Genomic DNA, 10,772 nt, shown 5'->3' on the forward strand with positions numbered 1-10,772 from the left:
AGCTCGGGGAAGTAGGCTCGCAGGGCGGGGAGTAGTTTTCCTGAACCCAGAGTCTTCAAGGAGCTCCGTTCTCGTTCGGCCTCCAGAGGACCTCCCGAGCCTCGCTAAAGAGTCACGACCCCACCGGGCGACCGCCGGGCCGCATCAGCCAGCCGCCAGCTCGGCGCGCCCCACTGTGCAAATCATTTGATAGGCCTGGGACTCCACAGCCCCCACCTGTCGACCGAGGAGGCGGGGCGTGGGCGGGGCTTGTCCCGTAGGGCCCGCCCCCTGTCCCTGAGCCGCGGGCGCGCGACGAGATATAAGGCAGCCTGGAAACAATGCGCCTGCATCTCGCGCTCCCGCGCCGCTCTCGGGAGCGTCCGCGCCGCCGTGCGCGAGCGAGGGCGGGAGCGCGCGCTGGGGGGCTAACGCCTGTGTGCGGGCCTCGCACTCGGTGGCGCGCATGTGCAAGTGTGCGGGCTGCTTCGCTGCCCCGAGCGGGCGGGGAGCCGGTCCGCTCCAGGTGGCCGGTGGCGGGAGCGAGGTGAGGCTGCGGGCAGCCTGGGAACGGGCGCGGGTCCCGGGGGACGGGCTGAAGTCTGCCTTCTGGGCACAGCGCGCCCCCGCCCGACCCGGCCGGGCCCTCGGAGCTGCGCTCCGGGCGGCGCTGGCAAAGTTTGCTTTGAACTCGCTCCCTGCAGCCTAGTCCGCGCGCTGTGAGCTGCTTCCCCAGGCACGCTGACCCGGGGCCGGGCTGCCCGGGACGCTAGGGAAGGGCGCGGGCTCCAAGCCGTGAGGTTGGAGAGGTACGAGAGCCTGGCAGCCAGCTGTACTGGGGGGCCGGGGGACGCCTCCCTCCCTGGGCCCGCACCTGGGTCAGCACGTCCCCCTTCCCTCCCGCAGGGAGCGGACATGGACTTCGATTCGTACCAGCACTATTTCTACGACTATGACTGCGGAGAGGATTTCTACCGCTCCACGGCACCCAGCGAGGACATCTGGAAGAAATTCGAGCTGGTGCCGTCGCCCCCCACGTCGCCGCCCTGGAGCTCCGGTCCCGGCGACGGAGACGCGGGCCCTGGAATTGGTCCTCCGGAGCCATGGCCCGGAGGGGGCGCCGGGGACGATGCAGAATCCCGGGGTCACTCGAAAGCTTGGGGCAGGAACTACGCTTCCATCATCCGCCGAGACTGCATGTGGAGCGGCTTCTCGGCCCGGGAACGGCTGGAGAGAGCGGTGAGCGACCGGCTCGCCGCTGGCGCGCCCCGGGGGAACCCGCCCAAGGCGCCCGCCGTCCCGGACTGCGCTCCCAGCCTCGAAGCCGGCAACCCGGCGCCCGCTGCCCCCTGTCCGCTGGGCGAGCCCAAGACCCAGGCCTGCTCGGGGTCCGAGAGCCCAAGCGACTCGGGTAAGGACCGCCCCGGGTCATCCAAGAGGGGGCACCCCATGGGTGGCCAAACCTCTGCCGCTGAGGTCAGGCACTGGGTCTGCGCAAGCCCTTCCGCCATCTCCCTCTCCCTCTGGCTGAAGCTGCCGGTGTAGCCCCCAGCGGTGTCTGTCTGGCACGTGGGAGTGTTAGTAAACAGTTTGAAGAAGTGGCGTGGGAGCCAGCGTCCCTTTGATGATGATTGGAGCCCCAGGGGACAAGGGAGACAGGGTGAGGCTTGGCGCTTAGGGAGAACAATACGGGGATTGGACCATAGGGGATTTCTGCCCTCCGAAGGCTGGAAGGGGTCCCTTAAGGGTCACTCCAGACTTGAATTTTTTGTTGCTGTCTCCTTCTCTGGGAAACTCACTACCCTGGGGAGAGAAGCTGAGAAGCCTTTTGTGCAAAGCCAAAGCCTTCATCCTTTAAAAAACCTGGTCTCCTGCCTGCTTTATTTTAACATAACAATAATGGCTCCTGCTGCATCCCCCCCTCTTACCACGTATTCATCCTCACCATCACCCATGAGACTGGTAGTGGAGGAATGACTGCTCCCCATTAACAGATGGAAAAACCGAGGCTTAGAAATAGGAAATCGCCAGAAGTGAACGCCAGCTTCCTGCCATCCAGCCAGCTTCTTTTGCTGAATCCTCCATCCCAACCAGGCACTTTTCTGATGTTTAGAGGAACTTATTGGTAGATTATCTGAGAAGTGGTACATCTTGCCATTTTGCTCTGGCCTGAGGTGGGAAGGTGTTCCTCTAGGACAATTCATCTGAGGGCTTTCAGCTGCTTCATTTGTATTCAACAAATGTTCACTGGCCTCTACTTTGTGCTAAGCTCTGGGGTTAGTGCTGGGGGTCACAGATATGGAGCTCCAGGCTCCCCTTCCCCATCCTTGAATGCAAGTGTACATCTCACTGAGCACAGCCTGCTGCATCTGTGACACTAGACTATGTTGTTCTTAGCCTAACCTCTTCTTCGAGGTGCCCATGAGAAATACTGGGGAGGATGTTTTATAGGGTGCACACTGAGGCTTGTGTCAGATAAATCAGGACTGAAAACTCTAGTAGCTTTTAAGAATAATTTTACATGACCATTTACAGGGAACTGGGGAATGGGTATGGAGGTTGTCATACACTTAAGGGTGAGCATAAGGAAGGAAACACAAAGAATTAAAAGTCAATTTTTTTTTTTTTTCCAGTTCACTATGTTAAGGTCATTTTTAACCTGCTTGCTTTTTACACCAAGACCTTCTGTTTGCTTAATGGCTGGAATGGGAACTTTGAGATCAAGAAACCAATAAAGATGTATCTCTACAAAAGCTGATGGAATGGTAGAGTGGAAAGTGCATTGTTTCGGGAATCTGAAGATCTTAGTTTTAGATCCAGAATGTTATAAAGGTGCTGTGTGGACTTGGCTGACCTGAGTCTCAGTTTCTGCCTTTGCACGTTAGGGAGTTTGACCTGATCATCCAGCTGAGGACATGTCCTTGTCTGGGTAGAGTTAGACGCTGCTCTCTGAAAAGGAGAATGGTGTCTCACGTTATTTTTTTCTTAGGCAGAACCTTCCCCAACTATGGGGCTTAACCCTGAAGTATTAAAGGTTTGGGATGTGGGGAAACCTCCTGAATCATTTTCTAACCTGCCCTTTACCCTGAACCTGTTTGCAAGCTCCTGGTTCACTTACAGGCCACATGGCCCAGAACAAAATGCAACAGATTGCAAACAATGAGGGGGGTGGGGAGAGTGACTGACGGCAAAGCTCAGCCAATAGGGGCTAGGGGCTGAGTAAGACCGCATTCCAAACTCCGCTCAGCCAGCCAATCACAGGTCTTGGGGCCAGGAGGGCTGAATGGTCAGGTTTTATTAATGGAGAAATAATGCGATTGTCCACACAATGGAAGCCTTCCTGACAAAGGGGCTCAAGCTTCGTGATTTGCGAAAGAGGCCGAGAACTGAGCTCTTCTGTTGTCAGGCTGAAATGCATAAAGGTGGCCTTCTCTGTGGGGGCTGCAAAACAGTGCGGAGCAGTAACGTTCTTCCCTAATTGTCCCTCTCCTGGCTGGGGTAACCTAAGAGATCTTGGAATAAGGGAATGATAGAGGCAAGTCCAGGTGTTGCTAGTGTTTTGGCCCCTGTATCAAGACATTCCCTTGCCGCTCAATTCCTGCCCCCCAACTCCTGACCCCCTAGCACAGGTAGCTTGGAAATGGTCTTTTGTACCTTTGTGAAGTTCCTGCGGCTTCTGCCGACCTGTGATTACAAATCCAATCCTCTTCTGGTCCAGGGAAGCGGGTGGGGCAGGCGACCTATAAATGATGGATGACTTTAGAAACCCATTGAACCCGGGAGCAAAATGCTCCTAAGGGAAACCCTTTCCCTCCCCTCTGTGGGTGAGGAGGGATGGGTTGTAGCCCTCCCTTCTCGGACTCTTCTGCTGAAAGGGATGACAGAATAGAGAGGTGGGGGAATAATAGGATTTATAACTTGTGAAAAGTAACAATTCCCAAGTGCTGGCTGTGCTGGGCTGGAACAAAGGGCAGCTCTGCCCACAGACCCCTCATTTACAATTCTGATGGGGTATGAAAGAGCCCGACTGGGGAAGATCTTTATAGTTAAAACTTTGTCCCAGGCTGATAGCTCTTTCTCCCCATCCCGTCAGTGGGGGAGGGGAGAGCCTGTGCAGACTGGGGGCTGTTGGCTTGGGTCTGCCTTTTGTTCTTATCTAAGCCTTGCTGTGCAAAGAGAAATTGGAGAATATTTTCCTTCCTGCCTATTTCCCTTCCTTTCCTTCACACCACCCTTAGCCTTGATACAACTGAATCAGTTGTCTTTCTCCCCACTTGAATTTGTTTACATCTAAATTGGGAAGATGTTACCTCCTTTCCTAAACTCCAGCATGGGGCCTGTGTATGTGTTTCTCATGGAGTGTTTCTTCTTGATCTCTCGGACAGAGGGTGAAGAAATTGACGTTGTGACAGTGGAGAAGAGGCAGTCCCTGGGTGTCCGGAAGCCGGTCACCATCACAGTGCGAGCAGACCCTTTGGACCCCTGCATGAAACACTTCCACATCTCCATCCATCAACAACAGCACAACTATGCGGCCCGTTTTCCTCCAGAAAGCTGCTCCCAAGGAGAGGCTCCAGAGCCAGGGCCCCATGAAGACGGTCTGGAGAGAGATGCACCGGAGGAAAAGGAAGATGAGGCAGATGAAGAAATTGTGAGTCCCCCACCGGTAGAAAGCGAGCCTTCCCAGTCCTGCAACCCCAAACCTGTCAGTTCCGACACTGAGGACGTGACCAAGAGGAAGAACCATAACTTCCTGGAGCGTAAAAGGCGGAATGACCTCCGTTCCAGGTTCTTGGCCCTGAGGGACCAGGTCCCTACCCTGGCCACCTGCTCCAAGGCCCCCAAAGTAGTGATCCTGAGCAAGGCCTTGGAATACTTGCAAGCCCTAGTGGGAGCCGAGAAGAGGATGGCTACGGAGAAAAGACAGCTCCGGTGTCGGCAGCAACAGCTGCAGAAGAGAATCGCGTACCTCAGTGGCTACTAACTGACCAAAAAGTCTGACTGCTCTGTCTTCACGGAGACCCAAGTTTATTTTTTAACCTCCCCTCTCCCCCTTAGGAATTTGCACATTTCGGTTCAGGTGGGGCGGCCTGGACAATAGATTCCCAGAATGCATTGCAGCCGGTGCACACACAAGAAGGGCTCGCATTCTTGGAAACCTTGCAACCCGGCTCTCCCTCTGCCCTGACTTGCGGGAGCGCTGTGGCTTCTCTGGCGCCTTTGGCTTCTCAGGCGGGCAGCACTGGGGAGACTTGGGGCCTGTTGAGCTCACTAGCTCTGAAGAAAAGCCTGACAGATGCTATGCAACAGGTGGTGGACGTTGTCAGGGGGCTCCAGCCTGCATGAAATCTCACACTGCGGATGAGCCTTGGACTGAGAAAGGATGCTCCCACTGGTGTCTCTGGGGTGATGCTAGGACAGCTGAGCCTGGACGCTCTCCCCAGGCTCCTTTTTCCAGGAGACATACGAGCTGTCTTGAGTGAAGACGAGCTCTCAGACTTGATCAACAGGGACCATTACCTCACTGTCAGACACTTTACAGTAGCTGAGGAGTCGGAAACCTTTAACATATATATATTCCCATGTTCACTGACACCCCCTCCTCCCACTCTCCATGCTGCGATCTTGAGAACTTTTAAAGAGCTTGGCCTTTTAGATTCTTTGTCTTAAGGCCCTCCCGGCCCTTTCCTCTGAGGGCAGAGACCATCCCATCCTCACCAGAAACTTTTTTGGTTTCCTTCCACCTTTGTTATGCAATGGGCTCTAAGGCCATTTCCCACAGGTCAGAAGTACTTCCCCAGGACACAGGGCAAAGAGTCCCAGCCTGTGGCCGGGGGAAGGTTTGGAGTCCTGGCTGTGAACTTGTTCCCTGCCCAGGTGTTTTCCATTTTGGAAATCCTCTCAAAGCAGATGCCAGGCACCTGAGGGGGAAGAGCTGTACCACTTCCCCTTTCCCACCTCCCTCTCATCTCAACCTCTGACTGATAAGCTTGAAGTTCTACTCAGTTCAGTTCAGTTGCTCAGTTGTGTCCGACTCTTTGCAACCCGATGGACTGCGGCACACCAGGCCTCCCTGTCCATCACCAACTCCCAGAGCTTGCTCAAACTCATATCCATTGAGTTGGTGATGCTAGAACCATACAAACTGTGCTTCTCTTGCAACTCCAAGGAGCTTGCTGTCTCTGTAGCCACCCTTGGGCCCTTTGCCAGCCTGACGTGAGTCAGAATCCCATTCCCAGAATCTGGGCCTTATTGCAGTTCTTACTGGGAGAGCTGCTGGGACTCATCCAGTGCTCCAGAAGGCGGATGAGCTTCCTGGTGGGTTTGTAAGAAGCTTCCAGGAGCTCTGCTCAGTGGACCATAATGGGTTTTACCCAACTGGGCTCAGCCTCTCCAGGTGGATTCCAGGCACAGCCTCTGGTCTGAGAAAGTGACCTGACCCAACAAGTGTCATGTGGGCAACCCTAAGTCTAGCCTGGAAGAAAGATCGGCCCTTCTAGCACTACGCTCAGGGCAGCAGGTGCCTACTGGATGGGGGTTTGAAAATGGGGGAGGGAAGGATGCTAGAGTGCTATGTGTGGCTCTGGGAAGCCAGCTGCTACTTCTAAACCTGTTATGCACAATGGTCTGTTCCTGAGGTTGCTTCCTGGCCTCAGAGAATCCCAGTGGAACTTTGCAAAAAGCCCCCTGCTTCTGGAGCTTGGTTTTGGGGAGCCAACTGACTTCTGGAACTGTCTTTGGAGAACAGGTGGGATGTAGGTTATTGATGTCTTACCTAAAGAGCTTGTGTTTTATAAGCTGCTGTTGGGTATTAAGCTGGGAGCAGTCTTCTTTTTAATACTGTATTTTTGTATGCCTTTTGCAAAGTGGTGTTAATTGTTTTTGTACAAGAAAAAAAAAAAAAAAACTCTGGGGTAATTCTCCTGTTGCAAAAGTCTGATTTATTTTAGAAGGCAGGTTTACCTGAAATTTTGTATTTAGTTGTGAATACTGATTGCCTGATTTTAAAATGTGGCCTTCTAGGACATCTTCAAATAAAAGATTTCTCAAATGTGTCAGAGTCGGGGGGTGGGGGGGGCAGCTTATGCCCACCATGTCCCCCAGAACCAAAGGACACTGTTTTTTAGGGTAGCCACAAGTGATCTCTAACCATGTTGCTAACCTGGTCATTCCACCCTGAGTTCCTGAAATGCCATTTCAAACATGTCTAAACAACGTAAGTTCAGTACTCAGTAAACACGAAATTGTCTTGTGAATTCCAGAGTGCTGAATTTGTATTTTAGAAGGCTTGAAATCCTGGGGTTCCACCATTAACTCATTCTGTGCCTTTTACCTTTATCTGAAAGCCCTAGTTTCCCTACTTGTAAAATGGGGATAAATGCTACTTCCCAAAGGATTGTTGTTACTTAGTTGCTAAGTCGCATCCACCTCTTTTGCAACCCTATGAACTGTATAGCTTGCCAGGCTCCTCTGTCCATGAGATTTCCCAGGCAAGCATACTGGAGTTAAGTTGCCATTGCCTTCTCCAGGGGATCAAATTCACATCTCCTGCATTGGCAGGCAGACTCTTTACAACTGAGCCACGAGGGAAGCTTACCACCAGAGATTGACAGACATTAAATGTTAGACTTTTTCTTTTTCAGCTGCAAGGCTTGTGGGAATCTTAGTTCTCCTACCAGGGACTGAACCTGGGCCATTAGTAGTGACAGCACAGAGTCTTAATCACTGGACCGCCGGAGTATAGACTTTAAACTGCTTTAAACTATAAAGCCTTAAATCTTTTCAGGTGGTACTTTTCTTGCCATAGGTATTTTAATACATTTTTTTTTTTTTTTTTTTTTAAACCATGCCTACCGCCTTGTGGGCTTCCCAGGGGGTACTAATGATAAAAGAACCTGCCTGCCAGTGCAGGAGACAGAAGAGATGTGGGTTCGATTCCTGGGTTGGGAAGATCCCTGGAGAAGGGAATGGCAACCCACTCTAGTATTCTTGTCTGGAGAATGCGCATGGACAGAAGAGCCTGGAGGGCTACAGTCCATAGGGTCACAAAAAGTGAGACATGATTGAAGCGACTGAGCATGCATGCATGCACTGCCTTGCAGGATCTTGATTCTCTGACCAGGGATCAAACCCATGCTGCCTGCAATGGAAGCACAGAGTCCTAACCACTGGGCAACCAGGGAGTTCCCTTGCAGGATGTCTTTTTTAAAATTTTATGAGAATCGGTGATATGATGTGATTTTTTTTTCTTTCTCCTTTGATTAATACAGGAACATAGTTCTCAGAAATTTGCCCTAAATGCAAGAGGGGAGACTTTAATAATAGCCACTCCTGATGGAGCACTGCCTATGTCTAAGCACCATTCTCCTTCCTACATGTTAGACCACACCAATCACGTGCCAGGACTACAGAAGAGGGAACCGAGGTTCTAAGAGTGAAACGTAACTGCCCAACGTTACACAGCTAGTAACTAAATGAGTTCAAGGGATTTGAAACCAGCTCTGCCTATCTCTAGAGCCAGAGGTCTTCACCACCACATAATAATGATTAGCTTCTTTTGTTATCATGGGGTGTGTAGAGGAAGTAGACAGGGAATTTCATCACTTAACTGCTTGCTGGAACTCTCCTTGGGGCCACTGTGCCTGCCACTTATCAGGAAGAAGTGGAGCAAATGTCCTGTGACCAGCCACTCTGCCACATTTGTGGGTTGAGTAAGTTCGTCTTGCCCCAGAGTAGCCCCTTCTAGGACTGTGAAAGGAAAACAGGGGTGGGTCAGAAAAACCATGAGCATCATGGTAGGAGAAGGCCACTGTATGTCATGTAATCCTGCCTTACAGCTGAGACCTGGGTCGATATTGCCCACCTGCATTCCTATGAAGCCTGAGTCCAAAAGCTACTATAAATTCCTCACATTTACAAAGTGACTCTCATCACAACCTAGTAAGTAAGCAATATCTGCCACTTGGTACTGGAGCCCAGACAGTTTTGTTTTTGTTTTTTGGCCACATCTTGTGGCTTGCGGGATCTTAGTTACCTGAGCAAGGATGGAACTCGTGCCCCCTGAAGTGGAATGGAGTCCACTGGATCACCAGGAACTCCCCGAGACAGGTTTCTTGCTCAAGGTCACAGAACAGAATCCAAATCCCCAAATCAGTCATCTGTCAGGTAAACTTCCCACTCCACCCCTATGACCCCTAGGTCCCCAAACCCAGGGCATAAATAGCTGTTTGATAAAAACAGACTTGGATTACTGGGATAATTTCCTTAAAACTCCATATCGCTCTTTTGGTTATAGTCACTCTGTTCCCACTGAACAGAGTGGCTGTGCTGGATCTTCGTAGCTGTGTTCGGGCTTTCTCTAGTTGCGGCGACCAGGTTCTACTCTTCCTTGCAATACGAGGGCTTCTCATTGTGGTGGCCTCTCATTGCAGTGCATGGGCTCCAGAGTGCGGGCTCAGTAGTAGTGGCACATGGACTTAGTATCAGACCCACGTGCCCTGCATTGGCAGATGGATTCTTAACCACTGGACCAGCAGGGAAGTCCCCATTCTTCTGCTTTTGAGGCCATTTGTTAAGAAATAAGAATATTTGTAGGCACTTCTCTCCCTTTACTAGACCTTGAAAAAATTCAGGAATCCTCAGTAAAATCATAAGAACTCCTAGGTAAAGCTGATCCTAATGTTGCTTTACAAAGCTTAATTCTCACAATAACCTGGAGGAAAGGATGGTATCAGCCCCATTTCACAGGTGAGCAAATTGGAACTCAGAGACCTTGAAGTCATTTGTCTGAGCCCAGACAGCTAGTACAGACTGCCTGACTTGCCTGACTCTTAAGCTTCAGTTCCTTTGAGTCTGAAACTCTGCTGAGAAAGGAGTGGGAATAAAGCCATCTCCTGGGGGGAAGAAAGGGTGTTTCTGGAATGTGAAGTATTTTAAGCTCCTTCCTAGCTCACTTCTGCAGACTCCTACCTCTATCTTTGTCTGAAAATAGCCAGGAGTTTATTCCTGGATTTCGGAGAAATTTTTCTACAAATTAGGTTTGCCTCTGAATAGTACACCTAAGGGACTACGTACCCCTCCCAGAGATGTGGACGTAGATAATAAGGAACAGCTGAGAAGACACACGTGGCATGGAAAAGAAAGGCCATCTGCTCTGTTAGACAATCAAAGGCTAAATGGAGTGCTTAACTCCTGCCCCTACTGGTAGCTATTTTAGGGGGACTGAGACAGGTTGAACTATCTTAGAAGTGCTGAATTTGTCTTAAGTGCCCCTGGAGTCAGGATATTTCAGAATATGCACTTTAGAAGGAGAAGGGATTGGGGGGTGGGGGTGGTGTGGAGGGGCAGGTGGTGTGGGGAGGTGGGGGGTGGGGATGGTTTTGTTGATCTGGAAGGTGATAGGGAGTGTGAAAGAGGACTCAAAGGATAAGATAACCAGTGGGAGATGGCTGGTGACTGGTGACTGGGGAGGGTAAAGTGGAGGTCTCTAAATACGTCAGCTAAAGTTCCATGGGGGTGTGGACATTTCTACTTTAAGCTTAGTGGACAGCTCTTAATGTCTTTATTTAGAACTGCTGCTAAAGGGATCAACTGTATTAAGATTGGGCTTCCCAGGTGGCTCAGTGGGTAAAAAAGTAAAGTGAAAGTGTTAGTCCCTCAGTCGTGTCCTAATCTTTGGGATCCCATGGACTGAAGACCTCCAGGCTCCTCTGTCCATGGGATTTTCCAGGCAAGAATACTGGAGTAGGTAGCCAGTCCCTTCTCCCTGGGATCAATAGAATCTGGATCTCCTG

At 51.3% G+C, this 10,772-nt stretch overlaps 1 protein-coding gene across 2 annotated transcripts; it reads left to right on the plus strand.

Annotated features, from left to right (window-relative positions):
* Positions 1 to 348: 348 nt before the first annotated feature.
* Positions 349 to 7,226, plus strand: MYCL (MYCL proto-oncogene, bHLH transcription factor). Of its 2 annotated transcripts, none has more exons than XM_061122295.1 (3): positions 349 to 526; positions 886 to 1,390; positions 4,365 to 7,226. In XM_061122295.1, the coding sequence occupies exons 1-3, from the start codon at positions 446 to 448 to the stop codon at positions 4,961 to 4,963; spliced, it is 1,185 nt and encodes a 394-aa protein (XP_060978278.1). In that variant the 5' UTR covers positions 349 to 445; the 3' UTR covers positions 4,964 to 7,226. The 2 variants fall into 2 exon arrangements, with proteins under 2 accessions (XP_060978278.1, XP_060978279.1); XM_061122296.1 differs by lacking the exon at positions 349 to 526 and adding an exon at positions 535 to 788.
* Positions 7,227 to 10,772: the final 3,546 nt, after the last annotated feature.

This window comes from Dama dama, chromosome 20, assembly GCF_033118175.1.
Source record: "Dama dama isolate Ldn47 chromosome 20, ASM3311817v1, whole genome shotgun sequence".
Classification (NCBI taxonomy): domain Eukaryota; kingdom Metazoa; phylum Chordata; class Mammalia; order Artiodactyla; family Cervidae; genus Dama; species Dama dama.